Source organism: Nerophis lumbriciformis, linkage group LG18 (assembly GCF_033978685.3).
Source record: "Nerophis lumbriciformis linkage group LG18, RoL_Nlum_v2.1, whole genome shotgun sequence".
NCBI lineage: Eukaryota > Metazoa > Chordata > Actinopteri > Syngnathiformes > Syngnathidae > Nerophis > Nerophis lumbriciformis.
Window position 1 is genome coordinate 21,140,398 of NC_084565.2, and position 20,980 is coordinate 21,161,377.

The following is a 20,980-nucleotide window of genomic DNA, read 5'->3' on the forward strand; positions in this document are numbered from 1 at the left end:
ATGCTAAGTAGCGAAAAACTTTGTCCATTTGTCGAAGGAGAGTCAAGGAGAATGCAAGCTCCCGTGGATGTGATAAAAAAAAAGGTAGTGTGTGCTTTGTATTACCTGGCCGTCCAGGAAAACGGCGAATACATTTGGACTGGCAAAGCAGACTGTATCAGTTATTGTCCGCCATGAATGTTGCGGACTCCACGTCTAGGTCCAGAGTATATAAAGTCACCAAAAACGAATTGACAATGAAAGCAAAAGAGTGAGGAGTGTCCTGACCAGATATCTACATCCCTAGATTGATTGATTGTTTACATGTCTAATAAAGATTTGATTAATTTATGATGGCTCAGGTGTGATTCACTACAATAGGGCCCCACAGCACACTGGATTCCAGTTAATTGAAATACCACAACACTGGATATTAGAGATGTCCGATAATATCGGACTGCCGAAATTATCGGCCGATAAATGCTTTAAAAATGATTACCGGTATCGGTTTCCAAAATGAAAATGTTTGACTTTTTAAATCGCCGCTGTACGGAGTGGTACACGGACGTAGGTAGAAGTACAGAGCGCCAATAAACCTTAAAGGCACTGCCTTTGCGTGCCGGCCCAATCACATAATATCTACGGCTTTTCACACACACAAGTGAATGCAAGGCATACTTGGTCAAGAGCCGTACAGGTCACACTGAGGGTGGCCGTATGAACAACTTCAACACTGTTACAAATATGCGCCACACTGTGAACCCACTCCAAACAAGAATGACAAACACATTTCGGGAGAACATCCGCACCGTAACACAACATAAACACAACAGAACAAATACCCAGAACCCCTTGCAGGCCCCCCACCCCCCACCTCAACAGCATGTCCCAAAAAGCTTCAGTTTTGAGGCATGTTAAAAAAAATAATGCACTTTGTGACTTCAATAATAAATATGGCTGTGCCATGTTGGCATTTTTTTCCATAACTTGAGTTGATTTATTTTGGAAAACCTTGTTACATTGTTTAATGCAGGGGTAGGGAACCTATGGCTCTAGAGCCAGATGTGGCTCTTTAGATGACTGCATCTGGCTCTCAGATAAATCTGAGCTGACATTGCTTAACACGATAAGTAATGAATAAATCCGCTGGTAATCACAGTGTTAAAAATAATGTTAAAAATATAAAACATTCTCATGGATTTTAATCCATTTTCTACCGCACCTGTTCAAGAAGTCGCATTATTGGTAAGGAGTATTTTATTTATTATTGGTTAGCTTCAGAATAACAATGTTATTAAAAAGTATAAGAGACTTATTGTACTCTGAAAAATGTTGATATTACTTAAAAATGCATGCATTTAGTTGTATTCAGTGTTAAAAAATATGATATGGCTCTCACGGAAATACATTTTAAAATATTTGGCTTTCATGGCTCTTTCAGCCAAAAAGGTTCCCGACCCCTGGGTTAATGCATCCAGCGGGGCATCACAACAAAATTAGGCATAATAATGTGTTTAATTCCACGACTGTATATATTGGTATCGGTAATTAAGAGTTGGACAATATCGGAATATCGGCAAAAAAGCCATTATCAGACATCTCTACTGGATATTGTTCAGATAAGTTAAATTTAAAAGGGGAACATTATCACAATTTCAGAAGAGTTAAAACCATTAAAAATCAGTTACCAGTGGCTTATTTTATTTTTCGAAGTTTTTTTCAAAATTTTACCCATCACACAATATCCCTAAAAAAAGCTTCAAAGTGCCTGATTTTAACCATCGTTATATACACCCGTCCATTTTCCTGTGACGTCACACAGTGATGCCAATACAAACAAATATGGCGGATAGAACAGCAATGTATAGCGACATTAGCTCGGATTCAGACTCGGATTTCAGCGGCTTAAGCGATTCAACAGATTACGCATGTATTGAAACGGATGGTTGTAGTGTGCAGGCAGGTAGCGAAAACGAAATTGAAGAAGAAACTGAAGCTATTGAGCCATATCGGTTTGAACCGTATGCAAGCGAAACCGACGAAAACGACACGACAGCCAGCGACACGGGAGAAAGCGAGGACGAATTCGGCGATCGCCTTCTAACCAACGATTGGTATGTGTTTGTTTGGCATTAAAGGAAACTAACAACTATGAACTAGGTTTACAGCATATGAAATACATTTGGCAACAACATGCACTTTGAGAGTGCAGACAGCCCATTTCAGGCGCGCTAAGAACATATATTTTTCCACGATTTCAGCACTCAGGTTAACCATACCTAAATAGACACAAAATACTGCATTACACAAGACTACCCGAATGTACTCGAATGATTGAAAAAAATAAATGCTTTTAAGCTAAATTATTGGTAAACACAGTTTATGTATAATAATTTACATAAAACCGCGAGTAATGAATAAAGTTTTCATCTATTAATATATTCTGTAGACATACCCTCATCCGCTCTCTTTTCCTGAAAGCTGATCTGTCCAGTTTTGGAGTTGATGTCAGCATCTGCTTTGAGTGTCGCAGGATATCCACACATTCTTGCCATCTCTGTCATAGCATAGCTTTCGTCGGTAAAGTGTGCGGAACAAACGATTGACCATTTCGTGGGCTTTCCCCACAGTCTCGTATTTTGAACATATTTCGTCCAATTTCTTGCCACTTTCGCATCTTTGGGCCACTGGTGCAACTTGAATCCGTCCCTGTTCGTGTTGTTACACCCTCCGACAACACACCGACGAAAGTGAGAAAATGGCGGATTGCTTCCCGATGTGACGTCACGTTCCAAGAGGGAATAATAGAAAGGGGTTTCATTCGCCAAAATTCACCCATTTAGAGTTCGGAAATCGGTTAAAAAAAATATATGGTCTTTTTTCTGCAACATCAAGGTATACAGGTAAAAGCCAGTAAATTAGAATATTTTGAAAAACTTGATTTATTTCAGTAATTGCATTCAAAAGGTGTAACTTGTACATTATATTTATTCATTGCACACAGACTGATGCATTCAAATGTTTATTTCATTTAATTTTGATGATTTGAAGTGGCAACAAATGAAAATCCAAAATTCCGTGTGTCACAAAATTAGAATATTACTTAAGGCTAATACAAAAAAGGGATTTTTAGAAATGTTGGCCAACTGAAAAGTATGAAAATGAAAAATATGAGCATGTACAATACTCAATACTTGGTTGGAGCTCCTTTTGCCTCAATTACTGCGTTAATGCGGCGTGGCATGGAGTCGATGAGTTTCTGGCACTGCTCAGGTGTTATGAGAGCCCAGGTTGCTCTGATAGTGGCCTTCAACTCTTCTGCGTTTTTGGGTCTGGCATTCTGCATCTTCCTTTTCACAATACCCCACAGATTTTCTATGGGGCTAAGGTCAGGGGAGTTGGCGGGCCAATTTAGAACAGAAATAATAATAATAATAATAATAATAACTGGGATTTATATAGCGCTTTTCTAAGTACCCAAAGTCGCTTTACATGTAGAACCCATCATTCATTCACACCTGGTTGTGGTAAGCTACTTTCATAGCCACAGCTGCCCTGGGGTAGACTGACGGATACCATGGTCCGTAAACCAGGCACGGGTAGATTTTGCGCTGTGTGCAGGCGCCAAGTCCTGTTGGAACTTGAAATCTCCATCTCCATAGAGCAGGTCAGCAGCAGGAAGCATGAAGTGCTCTAAAACTTGCTGGTAGACGGCTGCGTTGACCCTGGATCTCAGGAAACAGAGTGGACCGACACCAGCTGGACTGCTGCTGAGTGGTCCAAAGTCATGTTTTCTGACGAAAGCAAATTTTGCATTTCCTTTGGAAATTGAGGTCCCAGAGTCTGGAGGAAGACAGGAGAGGCACAGGATCCACGTTGCCTGAAGTCTAGTGTAAAGTTTCCACCATCAGTGATGGTTTGGGGTGCCATGTCATCTGCTGGTGTCGGTCCACTCTGTTTCCTGAGATCCAGGGTCAACGCAGCCGTCTACCAGCAAGTTTTAGAGCACTTCATGCTTCCTGCTGCTGACCTGCTCTATGGAGATGGAGATTTCAAGTTCCAACAGGACTTGGCGCCTGCACACAGCGCAAAATCTACCCGTGCCTGGTTTACGGACCATGGTATTTCTGTTCTAAATTGGCCCGCCAACTCCCCTGACCTTAGCCCCATAGAAAATCTGTGGGGTATTGTGAAAAGGAAGATGCAGAATGCCAGACCCAAAAACACAGAAGAGTTGAAGGCCACTATCAGAGCAACCTGGGCTCTCATAACACCTGAGCAGTGCCAGAAACTCATCGACTCCATGCCACGCCGCATTAACGCAGTAATTGAGGCAAAAGGAGCTCCAACCAAGTATTGAGTATTGTACATGCTCATATTTTTCATTTTCATACTTTTCAGTTGGCCAACATTTCTAAAAATCCCTTTTTTGTATTAGCCTTAAGTAATATTCTAATTTTGTGACACACGGAATTTTGGATTTTCATTTGTTGCCACTTCAAATCATCAAAATTAAATGAAATAAACATTTGAATGCATCAGTCTGTGTGCAATGAATAAATATAATGTACAAGTTACACCTTTTGAATGCAATTACTGAAATAAATCAAGTTTTTCAAAATATTCTAATTTACAGGCTTTTACCTGTATATTGACGCTTACATAGGTCTGGTGATAATGTTCCCCTTTAAGAACTTGCACACAAAGCAACACTGGAGGTGACTATGACGTGCGCATTTTCCACGCATGCGTATTAGGTCGCGTTGCGCTGGCGGACTGAGGGGCGCAGGGGTCTTAAACTGTGGCATTGTTGGATAAGGTTAGGTGTGATTTACCCTGGATAACCTTAGTGTAAACGGGGCCTAAGTAAGGTTCCTGTGGATGACAATACTCTGCCCTCCCTCTGCACACCTGAGCCCACCTGCCCCAAGCTCTGCAGACCACCCGCCTGTCTCCTCACATCCTGACCCCCGTCTTTGCCGTGTCACTGTGTCAAGCAGTCTGGACTCGTCCTCGCCGCTCCGGCGCTCTCACATGAGCTCGTTGTTATTCCTCCTTCACCTCCTTTCTCCCATTGCCATGATGCCAGCTGTAGTCCGTGCAGCCTGTGTGACAGCCTGGCCATCTTATTTATAGGCCTCGGCATTTGATTGGGTCGGCGAAGACGGAGATGCAGGCAGGGAGGTTGAATTGGCTCCCATTTGCTCTCCATGCCCATAATTCTCCTCCTCCATTAAAGTCAGATTAGATAAACAGTGTATTAGACGACATCCTCATAACACTCACAGGAAGGGACAAAATGGAGCAGGTCTGTAGAAGATGAAGACATTAACATTCTCGTCAGGCTTCAGTAGTTATTTTTCTGACATGTCAACAATGTGCAGATGAAGAGGACCAATGCACGTATTGATCTGACCCTGGATAGGCTGGATGTGAGACCGCTACTAAAAATCTATCAGTTTCTTGTGCCCTAATGAAGCCCAAATCCCCAAAAGTTTAAAAAAGCAGATATGTGTGATTTGATCTTTGAACCTGGTATACCTCACCCACGCCTCTTGCATTAGATAGCGTTAAAAATCAATAGGGCGCTTGCCTTTGCGTTAAGACATGACTCCAGAAGTGCAAGTAAGAAGCAAGAACCGTATTTTTCGGACTATAAATCGCAGTTTTTTTCATAGTTTGGCCGGGGGTGCGACTTATACTCAGGCGCGACTTATGTGTGAAATTATTAACACATTAGCGTAAAATATCAAATATTATTTAGCTCATTCACGTAAGAGACTAGACTGTAACAAACGCACCCAAGTTCCCCGGGTGTCTTTGCCACGACGCAAATTAAGGAGTCACGGGTGGGACCTGATATTCAGCTGGGAATGATTAATATAGTAAATAAACACAAGACCTCATCGCAGGGCCAACACAGATAGACAGACAACATTCACACTCACATTCGCTTCCGCCCGATTGTAGCCCCCCCGCGACCCCGAAGGGAATAAGCGGTAGAAAATGGATGTATGGGATAAACACAAGACATATATATACTCTATTAGCCACAACACAACCAGGCTTATATTTAATATGCCACAAATTAATCCCGCATAACAAACACCTCCCCCCTCCCATCCATATAACCCGCCAATACAAATCAAACACCCGCACAACACACTCAATCCCACAGCCCAAAGTACCGTTCACCTTCCCAAAGTTAAAAAGCACTTATATTTCCCCAAAGTCCCCAAAGTTACGTACATGACATGCACATAGTGGCATGTGCGTACGGGCAAGCGATTAAATGTTTGGAAGCCGCAGCTGCGTACTCACGGTGCCGCGTCTGCGCATCCAACTCAATGTTCTCCTGGAAAAAGTCTGTTGTCCCAGTTCTCCACAGGCCAATGGAAAGTCCACAGAAAAGGTCAAAAATGAGGTTTCTTCCATGAAGTGACTCTGTGGCAAAAAAACGTTGGGTCTGACAGGTGCTCCAGGTGGTTTGTGACGTCAATTTCCGCTTCCGCCCGGTCTGATAGCAACGGATGCCTTTTATATCCCCACATATTAAGTTACATTTTTAATATTAGCATGATTTATAGAATACGCCTGTAACAGTTCATAGTAAGAAAATGGATGACATAATAAGTATATATATATATATATATATATATATATATATATATATATATATATATATATATATATATTTATTTTCCCAGCTGAGCACAAGTTAACTGTGACTGGCAATATTTATTATATATATATATATATATACGCCTCGATGGACTCCTATGGCCATTACAAGACAACTACTGTATATGTTATAGTTATTTGAATGACTCTTACCATAATATGTTACGTTAACATACCAGGCACGTTCTCAGTTGGTTATTTATGCCTCATATAACGTACACTTATTCAGCCTGTTGTTCACTATTCTTTATTTATTTTAAATTGCCTTTCAAAAGTCTATTCTTGGTGTTGGGTTTTGTCAAATAAATTTCCCCCAAAAATGCGACTTACTGTATGTATATGTTTTTTTCCTTCTTTATTATGCATTTTCGGCCGGTGCAACTTATACTCCGGAGCGACTTATACTCCGGAAAGTACGGTACTTATTGATCTCTTAGGCCCTTGCAACCTCAAGTATCTCCTGGATGCTACTGACAACAAAACAGGGCTCTTGCTCTGATGTACAAAACCCAAAACTGGTGAAGTTGTAACGTTGTAAATAAAAACAGAATACAATAAAAAAAAAAATTTGTCATAAAAAAATGCAATCATGTGTGCTTACGGACTGTATCCCTGCAAACTGTATTGATCTATATTGATATATAATGTTGGTGCACTAATTGTAATTTTTACAGCATATTACTGCAAGTGGGAAAAAAACGACCAATGTTTGTTTTTTTTACAGTAAAATTCTGTCGACTGAGTTGTCAGTTTTTTGTTACTGTAAAATCAACGGTTGATGATTTTATGGTACCATATTTTATTATGGCAAAAGTCTGGCAGGGGAGTTGCCAAAATAAAATTAAACAGCGGTACTGTATTTCTATTTAGAGTAACATGTTGTAAAAATAATAATAGAGATGTCCGATAATATCGGCCTGCCGATAAATGCTTTAAAATGTAATATCGAAAATTATCGGTATCGTTTTTTTTATTATCGGTTTTTTTGGGGGGGGGGTTTGTTTGTTTTTTTATTATTAAATCAACATAAAAAAACACAAGATACACTTACAATTAGTGCACCAACCCAAAAAAAAACCTTCCTCCCCCATTCACACTCATTCACACGAAAGGGTTGTTTCTTTCTGTTATTAATATTCTGGTTCCTACATTATATATCAATATATATCAATACAGTCTGCAAGGGATACAGTCCGTAAGCACACATGATTGTGCGTGCTGCTGGTCCACTAATAGTACTAACCTTTAACAGTTAATTTTACTCATTTTCATTCATTACTAGTTTCTATGTAACTGTTTTTATATTGTTTTACTTTCTTATTTATTCAAGAAAATGTTTTTAATTTATTTATCTTATTTTATTAATTTGTTTAAAAAGGACCTTATCTTCACCATACCTGGTTGTCCAAATTAGGCATAATAATGTGTTAATTCCACGACTGTATATATCAGTATCGGTAATTAAGAGTTGGACAATATCGGAATATCGGATATCGGCAAAAAGCCATTATCGGACATCCCTAATAATTTTAAAAAAACACTATATATATTTTACGATAAAAGTCTGGCAATTAAACTGCCAGTTTTTCTGTAAAAAACTGGTAATATTCACAGATTTATTTTTTTTACTCTTTACGTAAAAACAAAAACAAAAAGTAAAATATTTAAATTCACAGGCAAATTCATTAATTGCTTACTGTTACAAGCGGCCCTCTAAAGGATTAGGGGGGCGGGGCTAATGTCATTAAAAGTGACAAAATCTCCCCGGGCTTAAACAACATAAATATGAATGCGTCGTTTTGAAATAATTCATGAGCCATGTGCTCAAAAGCTGAATATTTTACAAGTGAATTAATTACCGAGCATGAAGGTCGTACTATATGCATACACACACACAATAATTGTTAGCCCTCATTCCTAATCACTTCCATTGTTGTTGTACAAACCCCTGGAAAAAATATATGGAATTACTAGACTTGGAGGACTTTTATTCAGTTGTTGAATTTTGCAGACATGACACAAAACTACAGTCAATTCAATATGGCAACAACCTGGCATTAGAGTGGAAAAACAAGTACCGTATTTTCCGCACCATAAGGCGCCCTGGGTTAAAAGCTGCGCCTTCAATGAACGGCATATTTCAAAACTTTGTCCACCTATAAGCCGCCCCGTGTTGTAAGCCGCATCTAACTGCGCTAAAGGAATGTCAAAAAAACAGTCAAATAGGTCAGTCAAACTTTAATAATATATTAAAACCAGCGTGATGTGGGCGCGCACGGAGTCGTATATCAACATGGACGAAGCTGCGTGAAAAAAGCCACCCGGCCTCTTCGCGTAAACTTAAACTTACCTTAACCACTCGCTCATCTTTTCTTCATCCATCCCTTCGAGTTAGCTTTTATGATGACGCCGGCTGGAAAGGTCTCTTTTGGCAAGGTCTTCCTTTTGAATATCACCATGGGTGGAAGTTTCTGGCCATTAGCATGGCAAGCTAGAACCACAGTGAAGGATGACTTCTCATTCCCTGTGGTGCGAATATTCACCGTACGTGCTCCCGTTGTATCCACAGTGCGGTTCACAGGAATATCAGTTGCTGTGAAATAGTAATCCGTGTGCGGATGGAGAGATTGCGTCTTTTCATGAACCGGATCCCTGTCGCTTTGTAGGAGCCATTTTGTGGTCTTTACAGATGTAAACACACAAAGGAAATGATAATATCCGCGCGCTTTTTCTTCTTCTACGCGGGCGGGTGGTTGCTTACAGTAGAAGAAGAAGCGCTTCCTGTTCTATGGGGGCGGGTGCTTACCTTGGCGGTTGCTTGCGTAGAAGAAGAAGCGCTTCCTGTTCTATCGGGAAAAAAGATGGCGGCTGTTTACCGAAGTTGCGAGACCGAAACTTTATGAAAATGAATCTTAATATTTATCCATATATAAAGCGCACCGGCTTATAAGGCGCACTGTCAGCTTTTGAGAAAATTTGTGGTTTTTAGGTGCGCCTTATAGTGCGGAAAATACGGTAGACTTTATATGCTTAATTAGGGACCGAGTCCCTTTGGGACAGAGGATCCTATTGTATTTCTAGCATTTTATTATTATTATTATTATTATTATTATACCGCCGCCTCTTTGAGCTGTAATTTGACCCCCTTAACATGCTTCAAAACTCACCAAATTGGACACACACATCAGGACTAGCGAAAATTGCGATCTAATCAAAAAACCAAACCCAAAAACCCCTAGGAAGAAAACAGACAAAACTGCCTGTAACTCCCAGTAGGAATGTCATAGAGACATGAAACAAAAACCTCTATGTAGGTCTCACTTAGTCCTGGATTTCATTCACTCACAACCCCCACCAAAAATCAACAGGAAGTTTGCAATTCCCCCTTCAAAACAAAAGTTGAGTAAAAACAGTCTCCTTTTTTCAAACATTAGCTCCTCTGAACGCGTTTGTCGTGTCGGCTTCAAATTAGCACAGGAGAGAGATTGAACCCTTCTGATTAAAAGTTGATGAAAGAGTTTTAATTACTGCTCCACTTTAGATTTTATGAGCCGTCAAAGTCGGTCCCATCCATCGCTGCTTGCAGCTTTAATTGTTTTATTGAATCCATTAAAGCATACCCAAACGTAGTTGGAATCCGCAAAATATGTAAAACATCACAAAATGCACTAATTGAGTCAGCCGTTTTGAATATTTTTGCTTTGAATACCTACAGCTATTTCCGAAGATTGACGACACTGGAGGAACGCTTCTGCACTCTGACCAAGTTATTAGAAATAGGTCAAATTACAAAACACAAAACCAGTGAAGTTGGCACGTTGTGTAAATAAAAACAGAATACAATGATTTGCAAATCCTTTTCAACCTGTATTCAATTGAATAGACTGCAAAGACAAGATATTTAATGTTCGAACTGGAAAAACTTTTGGCAAAAAAATACTGAAAGTTGAGGAATGCTCATCAAACACTTATTTGGAACATCCCACAGGTGAACAGGCTAATTGAGAACAGGTGGGTGCCATGATTGGGTATAAAAGCAGCTTCCATGAAATGCTCAGTCATTCGCAAACAAGGATGGGCCGAGAGTCACCACTTTGTCAACAAATGCGTGAGCAAATTGTTGAACAGTTCAAGAACATTTCTCAACAAGCTATTGCAAGGAATTCAGGGATTTCACCATCTACGGTCCGTAATATCATCAAAAGAGAATCTGGAGAAATCACTGCACGTAAACGGCAAGGCCTTGACCTTCAATCCCACTGTGTAAAGGATATCACCACATGGGCCCAGGAACACTTCAGAAAACCACTGTCAGTAAATACAGTTTGTCGCTACGTCTGTAAGTGCAGGTTAAAACTCTCCTCTACTATACCATTTTACCTGTACGCCGCTGTGCTCTGCATATTGGGATAACGACAAACCGTCCCAGACGCGTTCCGACTTCGACAAAGCAATGAACCACCTGCTGCCACCTACTGACATCGAGTGTTACACGGTTACCCTGGCGAGCTCTACACAGCACAGGCACTCGACAACGGCACATTATTATAATTCAGTGGTTCTTAACCTGGGTTCGATGGAACCCTAGGGGTTCGGTGTGTCGGCCTCAGGGGTTCGGCGGAGGTCAAAACACACCCGACTCATCGTGTAAAAACAAACTTCTCCCTATCGGCGTATTACGGATACGGCAACAGCTGACTGATTTGCAGGTGTGTAATTTGTTGTGAGTTTATGCACTGTGTTGGTTTTGTTGTTTGAACAAGGTGATGTTCATGCACGGTTCATTTTATGCACCAGTAAAAAAACATGGTAACACTTTAATATGGGGAACATATTCACCATTAATTAGTTGCTTATTAACATGCAAATTAGCAACATATTGGCTCTTAACTAGTCATTATTAAGTACTTATTAATGCCTTATTTGGCATGGCCTTATTATAACCCTAACCCTGGCCCTAACCCTAACCCTAACCAAATAACTCTAAATTAAGTCTTTATTACTTAGAATTAGAGATGTCCGATAATATCGCTCTGCCGATATCGGCCGATAAATGCGTTAAAATGTAATATCGGAAATTATCGGTATCGGGTTTTTTTTTTATCAGTATCGTTTTTTTAATTTTTATTAAATCAACATAAAAAACACAAGATACACTTACAATTAGTGCACCAAACCAAAAAACCTCCCTCCCCCATTTACACTCATTCACACAAAAGGGTTGTTTCTTTCTGTTATTAATATTCTGGTTCCTACATTATTTATCAATATATATCAATACAGTCTGCAAGGGATACAGTCCGTAAGCACACATGATTGTGCGTGCTGCTGGTCCACTAATAGTACTAACCTTTAACAGTTAATTTTACTCATTTTCATTAATTTCTAGTTTTTATGTAACTGTTTTTATATTGTTTTACTTTCTTTTTTATTCAAGAAAATGTTTAATTTATTTATCTTATTTTATCTTCTTTTTTTTTTTAAAGTACCTTATCTTCACCATACCTGGTTGTCCAAATTAGGCATAATAATGTGTTAAATCCACGACTGTATATATCGGTTGATATCGGTATCGGTAATTAAAGAGTTGGACAATATCGGAATATCGACAAAAAGCCATTATCGGACATCCCTCCATAGAATATGTTCCCCTAGTGTCCAAATAACTCTAAATTAAGTCTTTGTTACTTAGAATATGTTCCCCATACTAAAATGTTACCAAAAACATATAACTTTGTCTTGAATTTGAAAAAAAAAAACATTTTATTGTTCACTAAAGAAGGGTTCGGTGAATGCGCATATGAAACTGGTGGGGTTCGGTACCTCCAACAAGGTTAAGAACCACTGTTATAATTATTGATTTGCAAAAAAATATTTTTTGGACCAATTAGGTGAAGTTGCGAAATTTTCCCATGGCACACCAGACAATATCTCAGTGGTTGAAAAACACTGCATTAGAAAGCTGATTAACAGGGAAATAGAAAAGCTATTTTTTGGTCATTGAGTTCAAATATAGGAATGAATTTTAAGCATCTTACTATTTAGTACACTTTCATTTCGCAAAACACAGCTCATTGAATTCCAAGTAGGCTTGCATATTCCAGTACAGTGGTTCTTAACCTGGGTTCGATGGAACCTTAGGGATTCGGCAGACCCTCCGCCGCGGAGGTCGAGATACGCCCGACTCATCGTGTAAACAAAAACTTCTCCCTGTCGGCGTATTATGGATACCCCCCAAACAATGTTCCCTCTAATTTTCCATATGTGTGAGCAAACGCAAAAACTCCTTGAGCATTCATGCGGAGCGCATGTGAGCGACGTCAGACGTGCAGCACACCTGTCCCAAATCTGACTAAATAACATGTTTTATTATTGTAATCAAATGACAACAGTCATTTCCATGAGATTATTTTCTAATATAAGTGTTTTGGCCCACTTACAATGACTATAACATATTGTTTTTCATGAGCTGTGTACTAGTATTATATGTCTGGGTGGGGGGTCCTGCTTTGGAAATAATGTGTACCCCTTTCAGATATCGCATTTAGTTCCCACTAAAACATTCACATGTTGCACAATGAGATGTAAACATGGGATCATGTGTATATTCCTGTAACTTTGTTTGTAAAATATACCTTTATTAGTATTTATTTAATATAATAACATCATTTTATGATTACGGTTCGGGTTCGGTGAATGGGCATATGAAATTGGTGGGGTTCGGTACCTCCAACAAGGTTAAGAACCACTGTTCTAGAAGAATGTTATTTCATTAAAAGAACACAATGCATAGCCTGGTGGGGAAGTGCTCCGTGGCAGTAGTGGGAGCAGCAGCGTTATTATTCCCAATGTGCTGAGGTGCACACATTTGCATACCATTCTTGCTGAATAATTGATTCCATTCATTCTAAACAGGAGCACCAACACTTTGGGGGAAATAGAAGATGCGGTTCCTACCTGAGGTAACGCAGCGGTTCTATAGTTTCAGCCTCCGCCTCGGCCGAGCTGTGGTTCATCTTGTCCATCTGTTTGTCACCCGGGCAGGTCAAAGAGGAGAAAAGGATGGAGGTGCGCCTCGAAAGGGAAGAAAAAGAACACCCCCCCCCTGACGTTTTCGCCTGGTCTGGAGATGCTTTGAGGCTGCCGGTCGCTCTCAGCAGGACTCGCGAGGAGAGGCGGCCAATTAAGAATCAGGAGAGGGGGGATGCTCGCCGGCTGATTGGCTCAGGCTGCCATCCGAACATCCTGGGAGCTGAGACACCCACCCTGCCTTCAATTCACACACATTTGTGCATCCCTTGATGTGGAATGTAGAGCAGGCGTGACAGCAGGGAGGACTTGGCTGCAAACATGAACACGGAGAGAGAGATGCATTTAAAACTAAAGGAGGCCATCAAATGTTAACACACTTTCATGCATGAGGGAACATATGGGTGGAGGCCAACATTAAAGGGGGGGGGGGGGGGGGGGGGGGGGGGGGTCCAATTAAAAGTAAATCATATGCACATAAAGAATGTGACATACCTGTCTGAACATGATCAAACAACTCATTGGTGAACACTTTAAAGGCTAAAAAATGACTAGGACCAAAAAAAAAAGCATCAATTTAGCGTGGACGCACAATGTTGATGTATTCTGCCATCTAGCGAGGAAAAGGAGTAATTGCAGTTTAAATCAACCGCTAATGGCTAATTAATTTAGAATCAATTAAAGACGTTTAAGCTGTAACTCATTTGAAAAATTGCACTAAACCCAAATGCATGTCAATTCCCGGATGTCGTGCAAATTAAACTGCATGTTTGGAAAAGACCACAACGTATGCCGCTGGGCATCCTCCCCATTTAGAGCGATGTGATTGGATAATTGGTAAAGAATTTATTAGAGTTTAGTGAGTGCCATGTCATATCTATAAGTTAGAGCAGTGGTCCCCAACCCCCGGGCCTGGGACCGGTACCGGTCCGTGACATATTTGCTACCAGGCCGCAGGGAAACATTAAAAAATTTATAAACGACTGCATTTTCTCCGACTTTACGTTCGCCTGTCCCACTAGACCAGTGTTTTTCAACCACTGTACCGCGTGAGAGACAGTCTGATGTGCCGTGGGAGATGATCTAATTTCACCTATTTGGGTTAAAAATATGTTTTGCAAACTAGTAATTATAGTCTGCAAATGATGTGTTGTTGTTGAGTGTCGGTGCTGTCTAGAGCTCGGCAGAGTAACCGTGTAATACTCTTCCATATCAGTAGGTGGCAGCCGGTAGCTAATTGCTTTGTAGATGTCGGAAACAGCGGGAGGCAGTGTGCAGGCAAAAAGGTGTCTAATGCTTAAACCAAAAATAAACAAAAATGTGAGTGCCCCTAAGAAAAGGCATTGAAGCTTAGAGAAGGCTATGCAGAACAAAACTAAAACTGAATTGGCTACAAATTAAAAACAGAATGCTGGACGACAGCAAAGACTTACTGTGGAGCAAAGACGGCGTCCACAAAGTACATCCGAACATGACATGACAAGCAACAATGTCCCCACAAAGAAGGATAAAAACAACTGAAATATTCTTGATTGCTAAAACAAAAGTAGATGCGGGAAATATCGCTCAAAGGAAGACATGAAACTGCTACAGGAAAATACCAAAACAAGAGAAAAAGCCACCAAAATAGGAGCGCAAGACAAGAACTAAAACACTACACAGGAAAACAGCAAAAAAACCTCCAAATAAGTCAACTACACCTACTTTGAGACAAGAGCTATAGTAATGCGTGCTCGGTTATGGTTTAAAGTCATATCCAACAATTGCGACAACGACTTTTTACTGTCAACTGAGTTTCTTTTTTTAATTATTTCTGCTGGTGGTGTGCCACCGCATTTTATCAACACAAAAAATGTGCCTTGGCTCAAAAAAGGTTGAAAAACACTGCACTGGACACACCAATAAGCTTGTTTATAGATGTACAATAAAACTCCTGATAGGAAGTTGCCATTTGTTATAACTTTGTGACATAATACAATGCACATCAATGAACATATCAAATCTAAATGTGACAGACTGTAGCCAAAGGCTGATTTCCAACTGCCTTTTATTGAAAAGAAACAAGCCCACTAATTCAGCGTTATAGTTGAGTTGTATTTTTCACGCACTTATTTTTGCTTTATTTATCTGACACAAGTGGAAAGCATGTCCCTGAGAATAATGCCGACATTAAACCGGTCCGTGGTGCAGAAAAGGTTGGGGACCACTGAGTTAGAGTATTTCTTTTGGCTGCTAGGATAATGTGTGGCAAAAAATGATGGAAATAATTGACCTTTTTTTGTCATTTGGATGAAATGTTGGAGCATTTTTATTTACAGGAGTGTGATCAATATATTTGTATTTACAGTTAAGGCCAAAACTAGTCACATACAGTACAGGCCAAAAGTTAGGACACACCCTCTCATTCAATGTGTTTTCTTTATTTCCATGACTATTTACATTGTAGATTGTCACTGAAGGCATCAAAACTATGAATGAACACATGTGGAGTTATGTACTTAACAAAAAAAAAAAGGTGAAATAACTGAAAACATGTTTTGTATTCTAGTTTCTTCAAAATAGCCACCCTATGCTCGGATTACTGCTTTGCACACACTTGGCATTCTCTGGATGAGCTTCAAGCACACCTGTGAAGTGAAAACCATTTCAGGTGACTACCTCTGAAGCTCGTCCAGAGAATGCCAGGAGTGTGCAAAGCAGTAATCAGAGCAAAGGGTGGAGAAACTAGAATATAAAACATGTTTTTTGTTAAGTACATAACTCCACATGTTCATTCATAGTTTTGATGCCTTCAGTGACAATGTAAATAGTCATGAAAACAAAGAAAACCCATTGAATGAGGAGAAGGTGTGTCCAAAATTTTGGCCTGCCAGTAGTGCGTAAATGTGTTTCTGTGTAGTATTTCTCCAGCAATGGTCAAGTGGTGACATCAATTATGGTATTTTGAGAGGTAATCATTGAAGTCGGACATCACTGAAGGCCTAGGTGGGAAACGCGCAGCCCACCAATGGTTAAATGTTATAGCTCAGAAACTTTGAACATATTTGTTTTTGTCAGGCGGCTGTTTGAAGCCCTTTCTCTCTCAGTTAAAAAATAAACCACTTTTGTTGCTTGAACCTCCTCTTACATTTTATTGTCATGGAAACAATATTTCAATAGTTATTGACTTGACTTACAAGAGAACAAATCTGGTTCTACAAACCTCGTTTCCATATGAGTTGGGAAATTGTGTTAGATGTAAATATAAACGGAAAACAATGATTTGCAAATCCTTTTCAATCCATATTCAGTTGAATGCACTACAAAGACAACATATTTGATGTTCAAACTGATAAACTTTTTTTTTTGCAAATAATCATTAACTTTAGAATTTGATGCCAGCAACACGTGACAAAGAAGTTGGGAAAAGTGGCAATAAATACTGATAAAGTTGAGGAATGCTCATCAAACACGTATTTGGAACATCCCACAGATGAACAGGCAAATTGGGAACAGGTGGGTGCCATGATTGGGTATAAAAGTAGATTCCATGAAATGCTCAGTCATTCACAAACAAGGATGGGGCGAGGGTCACCACTTTGTCAACAAATGTGTGAGCAAATTGTTGAACAGTTTAAGAAAAACCTTTCTCAAACAGCTATTGCAAGGAATTAAGGGATTTCACCATCTATGGTCCGTAATATCATCAAAGGGTTCAAAGAATCTGGAGAAATCACTGCACGTAAGCAGCTAAGCCCGTGACCTTCGATCCCTCAGGCTGTACTGCATCAACGAGCGACATCAGTGTGTAAAGAATATCACCACATGGGCTCAGAAACACTTCAGAAACCCACTGTCAGTAACTACAGTTGGTCGCTACATCTGTAAGTGCAAGGCGAAAACCGTTTATCAACAACACCCAGAAACGCTGTCGGCTTTGCTGGGCCAGAGATCATCTAAGATGGACTGATACAAAGTGGAAAAGTGTTCTGTGGTCTGACGAATCCACATTTCAAATTGTTTTTGGAAACTGTGGACGTCGTGTCCTCCGGACCAAAGAGGAAAAGAACCATCCGGATTGTTATAGGCGCAAAGTTGAAAAGCCAGCATCAGTGATGGTATGGGGGTGTATTAGTGCCCAAGACATTGGTATCTTACACATCTGTGAATGCTGAAAGGTGCATACAGGTTTTGGAGCAACATATGTTGCCATCCAGGCAACGTTACCATGGACGCCCCTGCTTATTTCAGCAAGACAATGCCAAGCCACGTGTTACATCAACGTGGCTTCATAGTAAAAGAGTGCGGGTACTAGACTGGCCTGCCTGTAGTCCAGACCTGTCTCCCAATGAAAATGTGTGGCGCATTGTGAAGCCTTAAATACCACAACGGAGACCCCCGGACTGTTGAACAACTTAAGCTGTACATCAAGCAAGAATGGGAAAGAATTCCACCTGAGCGTCACGATGGGGGGGTCGCAGCTTGCTGCTGGGTCGTTCTCCCAGAAATGCAGACGGACTACTCCGGACATGGCGTGCAGGTAAAAACATGATTTATTCTTAACGAAATCAAAGGAGTACAAAACAAAAAGCCAGCCGACAGAATAACGTGCCTGATCGCACTCGAAGCTAAACTAAAACTTAGCATAAACTATGGATGAGAAAAACTTACTAACGGTAGCAGGAACAAACAAAAACTTACTTGTCAAGGCATGGAACGAGCAGAAAGAACAGAGGCATTGCATGAAACAAACAATGACGCCAGGCCGACTGACTGGCAAAGGCAGGCTTAAATAATGCCTCTGATTAGTGCTCTGGTAGCAGGTGAGCGGCCGAACACTAATCAGAGACAGGTGAACATAATTAGCAACCATGCAACCAAAACAAACTCAGGGAGGTGCACACACAGGAACTAAGGAGCCCAAAACTAAAAGAACATAACTACACAAAACATGATCTAGACCACAGATCATGACATTGAGAAGCTTCAAAAATGTGTCTCCTCAGTTCCCAAACGTTTACTGAGTGTTGTTAAAAGGAAAGGCCATGTAACACAGTGGTGAACATGCCCTTTCCCAACTACTTTGGCACGTGTTGCAGCCATGAAATTTTAAGTTAATTATTATTTGCAAAAAAAAAATAAAGTTTATGAGTTTGAACATTAAATATCTTGTCTTTGTAGTGCATTCAATTGAATATGGGTTGAAAAGGATTCGCAAATCATTGTATTCCGTTTATATTTACATCTAACACAATTTCCCAACTCATATGGAAACAGGGTTTGTAAATAAAGCCTCAGATATTAATAATTTTAAATTATAGTCATTTTCATTAGTTCCACAGCCTTTTGACAGAAGTTCCTCTCATCGATGGATGGAACCACTCAAGAGTCTCCTCCTTCACCGCCTGTTTTTTCTTAGACCCCGCCCTTGTGAACACTCATTGACCATGGACTCATTGACCCATTGGACAAACCCAGGGGTTGGCAACCCAAAGTGTTGAAAGAGCCATATTGGACCAAAAATACCCCAAACAAATCTGTCTGGAGCCGCGAAAAATGAAAAGCCTCATATAAGTGTTATAATGAAGGAAACACATGATGTAGGTGTCTATATTAGCTATTTTAGCCTACTATCAAATGCTGGCGCAAATCTTCGTTGACAGAAATGTTGTATTTTTATTTTTATTTTATACATTTTTGCAACATTGGAAATCATTAGTAAAATGTAGACCTCTCACAGGGTGAGATAACGGCAGGCTGTCTTCTTCTAATGGATTTACTACAATCTTTGCAAGCTGGGTAACGTTTGCTGTGGTCTGGAACAACATGGCACACAAACAACTATGATAAATGCAGCCAATATTACATACAGATAATGTGTCATGAGTAGGGATGTCCGATAATGGCCTTTTGCCGATATCCGATATTCCGATATTGTCCAACTCTCTAATTACCGATATCGATATCAACCGATATATACAGTCGTGAAATTAACACATTATTATGCCTAATTTGGACAACCAGGTGTGGTGAAGATAAGGTACTTTTTACAAAAATTAATAAAATAAGATAAATATATTAAAAAAAAAAAAATTAATAAAAAAGAAAGTAAAACAATATAAAAATAGTTACATAGAAACTAGTAATTAATGAAAATGAGTAAAATTAACTGTTAAAGGTTAGTACTATTAGTGGACCAGCAGCACACACAATCATGTGTGCTTACGGACTGTATACCTTGCAGACTGTATTGATATATAATGTAGGAACCAGAATATTAATAACAGAAAAAAACTACCCTTTTGTGTTAATGAGTGTAAATGGGGGAGGAAGGTTTTTTGGGTTGGTGCACTAATTGTAAGTGTATCTTGTGTTTTTCATGTTGATTAAATTAAAAAAAAAAATAGAAATAAATAAAAAACGATACTGATAATTTAAAAAAAAACGATACCGATAATTTCCGATATTACATTTTAACGCATTTATCGGCCGATAATATCGGCAGGCCGGTATTATCGGACATCTCTAGTCATGAGTCATGCAAATATAAATTATCAGACAAAATATGCCTGATAAGCACTCCAGCAAATTAATAAAATCAACAAAGCTCACCTTTGTGCATTTACCGTATTTTCCGCACCATAAGGCGCCCTGGGTTATAAGCCGCGCCTTCAATGAACGGCATATTTCAAAACTTTGTCCACCTATAAGACGCCCCGTGTTGTAAGCCGCATCTAACTGCGCTAAAGGAATGTCAAAAAAACAGTCAGATAGGTCAGTCAAACTTTAATAATATATTAAAAACCAGCGTGATGTGGGCGCGCACGGAGTCGTATATCAACATGGACGGAGCTGCGTGAAAAAAGCCACCCGGCCTCTTCGCGTAAACTTACCTTAACCACTCGCTCATCTTTTCTTCATCCATCCCTTCGAGTTAGCTTTTATGATGACGCCGGCTGGAAAGGTCTCTTTTGGCAAGGTCTTCCTTTTGAATATCACCATGGGTGGAAGTTTCTGGCCACTAGCATGGCAAGCTAGAACCACAGTGAAGGATGACTTCTCATTCCCTGTGGTGCGAATATTCACCGTACGTGCTCCCGTTGTATCCACAGTGCGGTTCACAGGAATATCAAAAGTCAGTGGAACCTCGTCCATGTTGATAATGTTCTCTGGCCGGATCTTTTTTTCAGCTATCTTGTTTTTACAATATGCACGGAAAGTAGCCAGCTTTTCTTGAAAGTCTTTAGGCAGTTGCGGTGAAATAGTAGTCCGTGTGCGGATGGAGAGATTGCGTCTTTTCATGAACCGGATC

At 40.0% G+C, this 20,980-nt stretch overlaps 1 protein-coding gene across 2 annotated transcripts in view; it reads right to left on the reverse strand.

Moving 5' to 3' along the window:
- yjefn3 (YjeF N-terminal domain containing 3) overlaps positions 1-18,425 on the reverse strand; it is a 121,484-nt gene extending 103,059 nt beyond the window's left edge. The window contains exons 1-2 of one of the 2 annotated variants that reach the window (XM_061977815.1): positions 18,370-18,425; positions 13,618-14,002 (exon numbers count right to left, since the gene is read on the reverse strand). In XM_061977815.1, the coding sequence (XP_061833799.1) occupies positions 13,618-13,685 (68 nt within the window). In that variant the 5' untranslated portion in view covers positions 13,686-14,002; positions 18,370-18,425. Of the gene's footprint in view, positions 1-13,617; positions 14,003-18,122; positions 18,142-18,369 lie in introns of those variants that run through there. The other variant, XM_061977816.1, reaches the window with a different exon arrangement.
- Between the last annotated feature and the right edge of the window lie 2,555 nt (positions 18,426-20,980).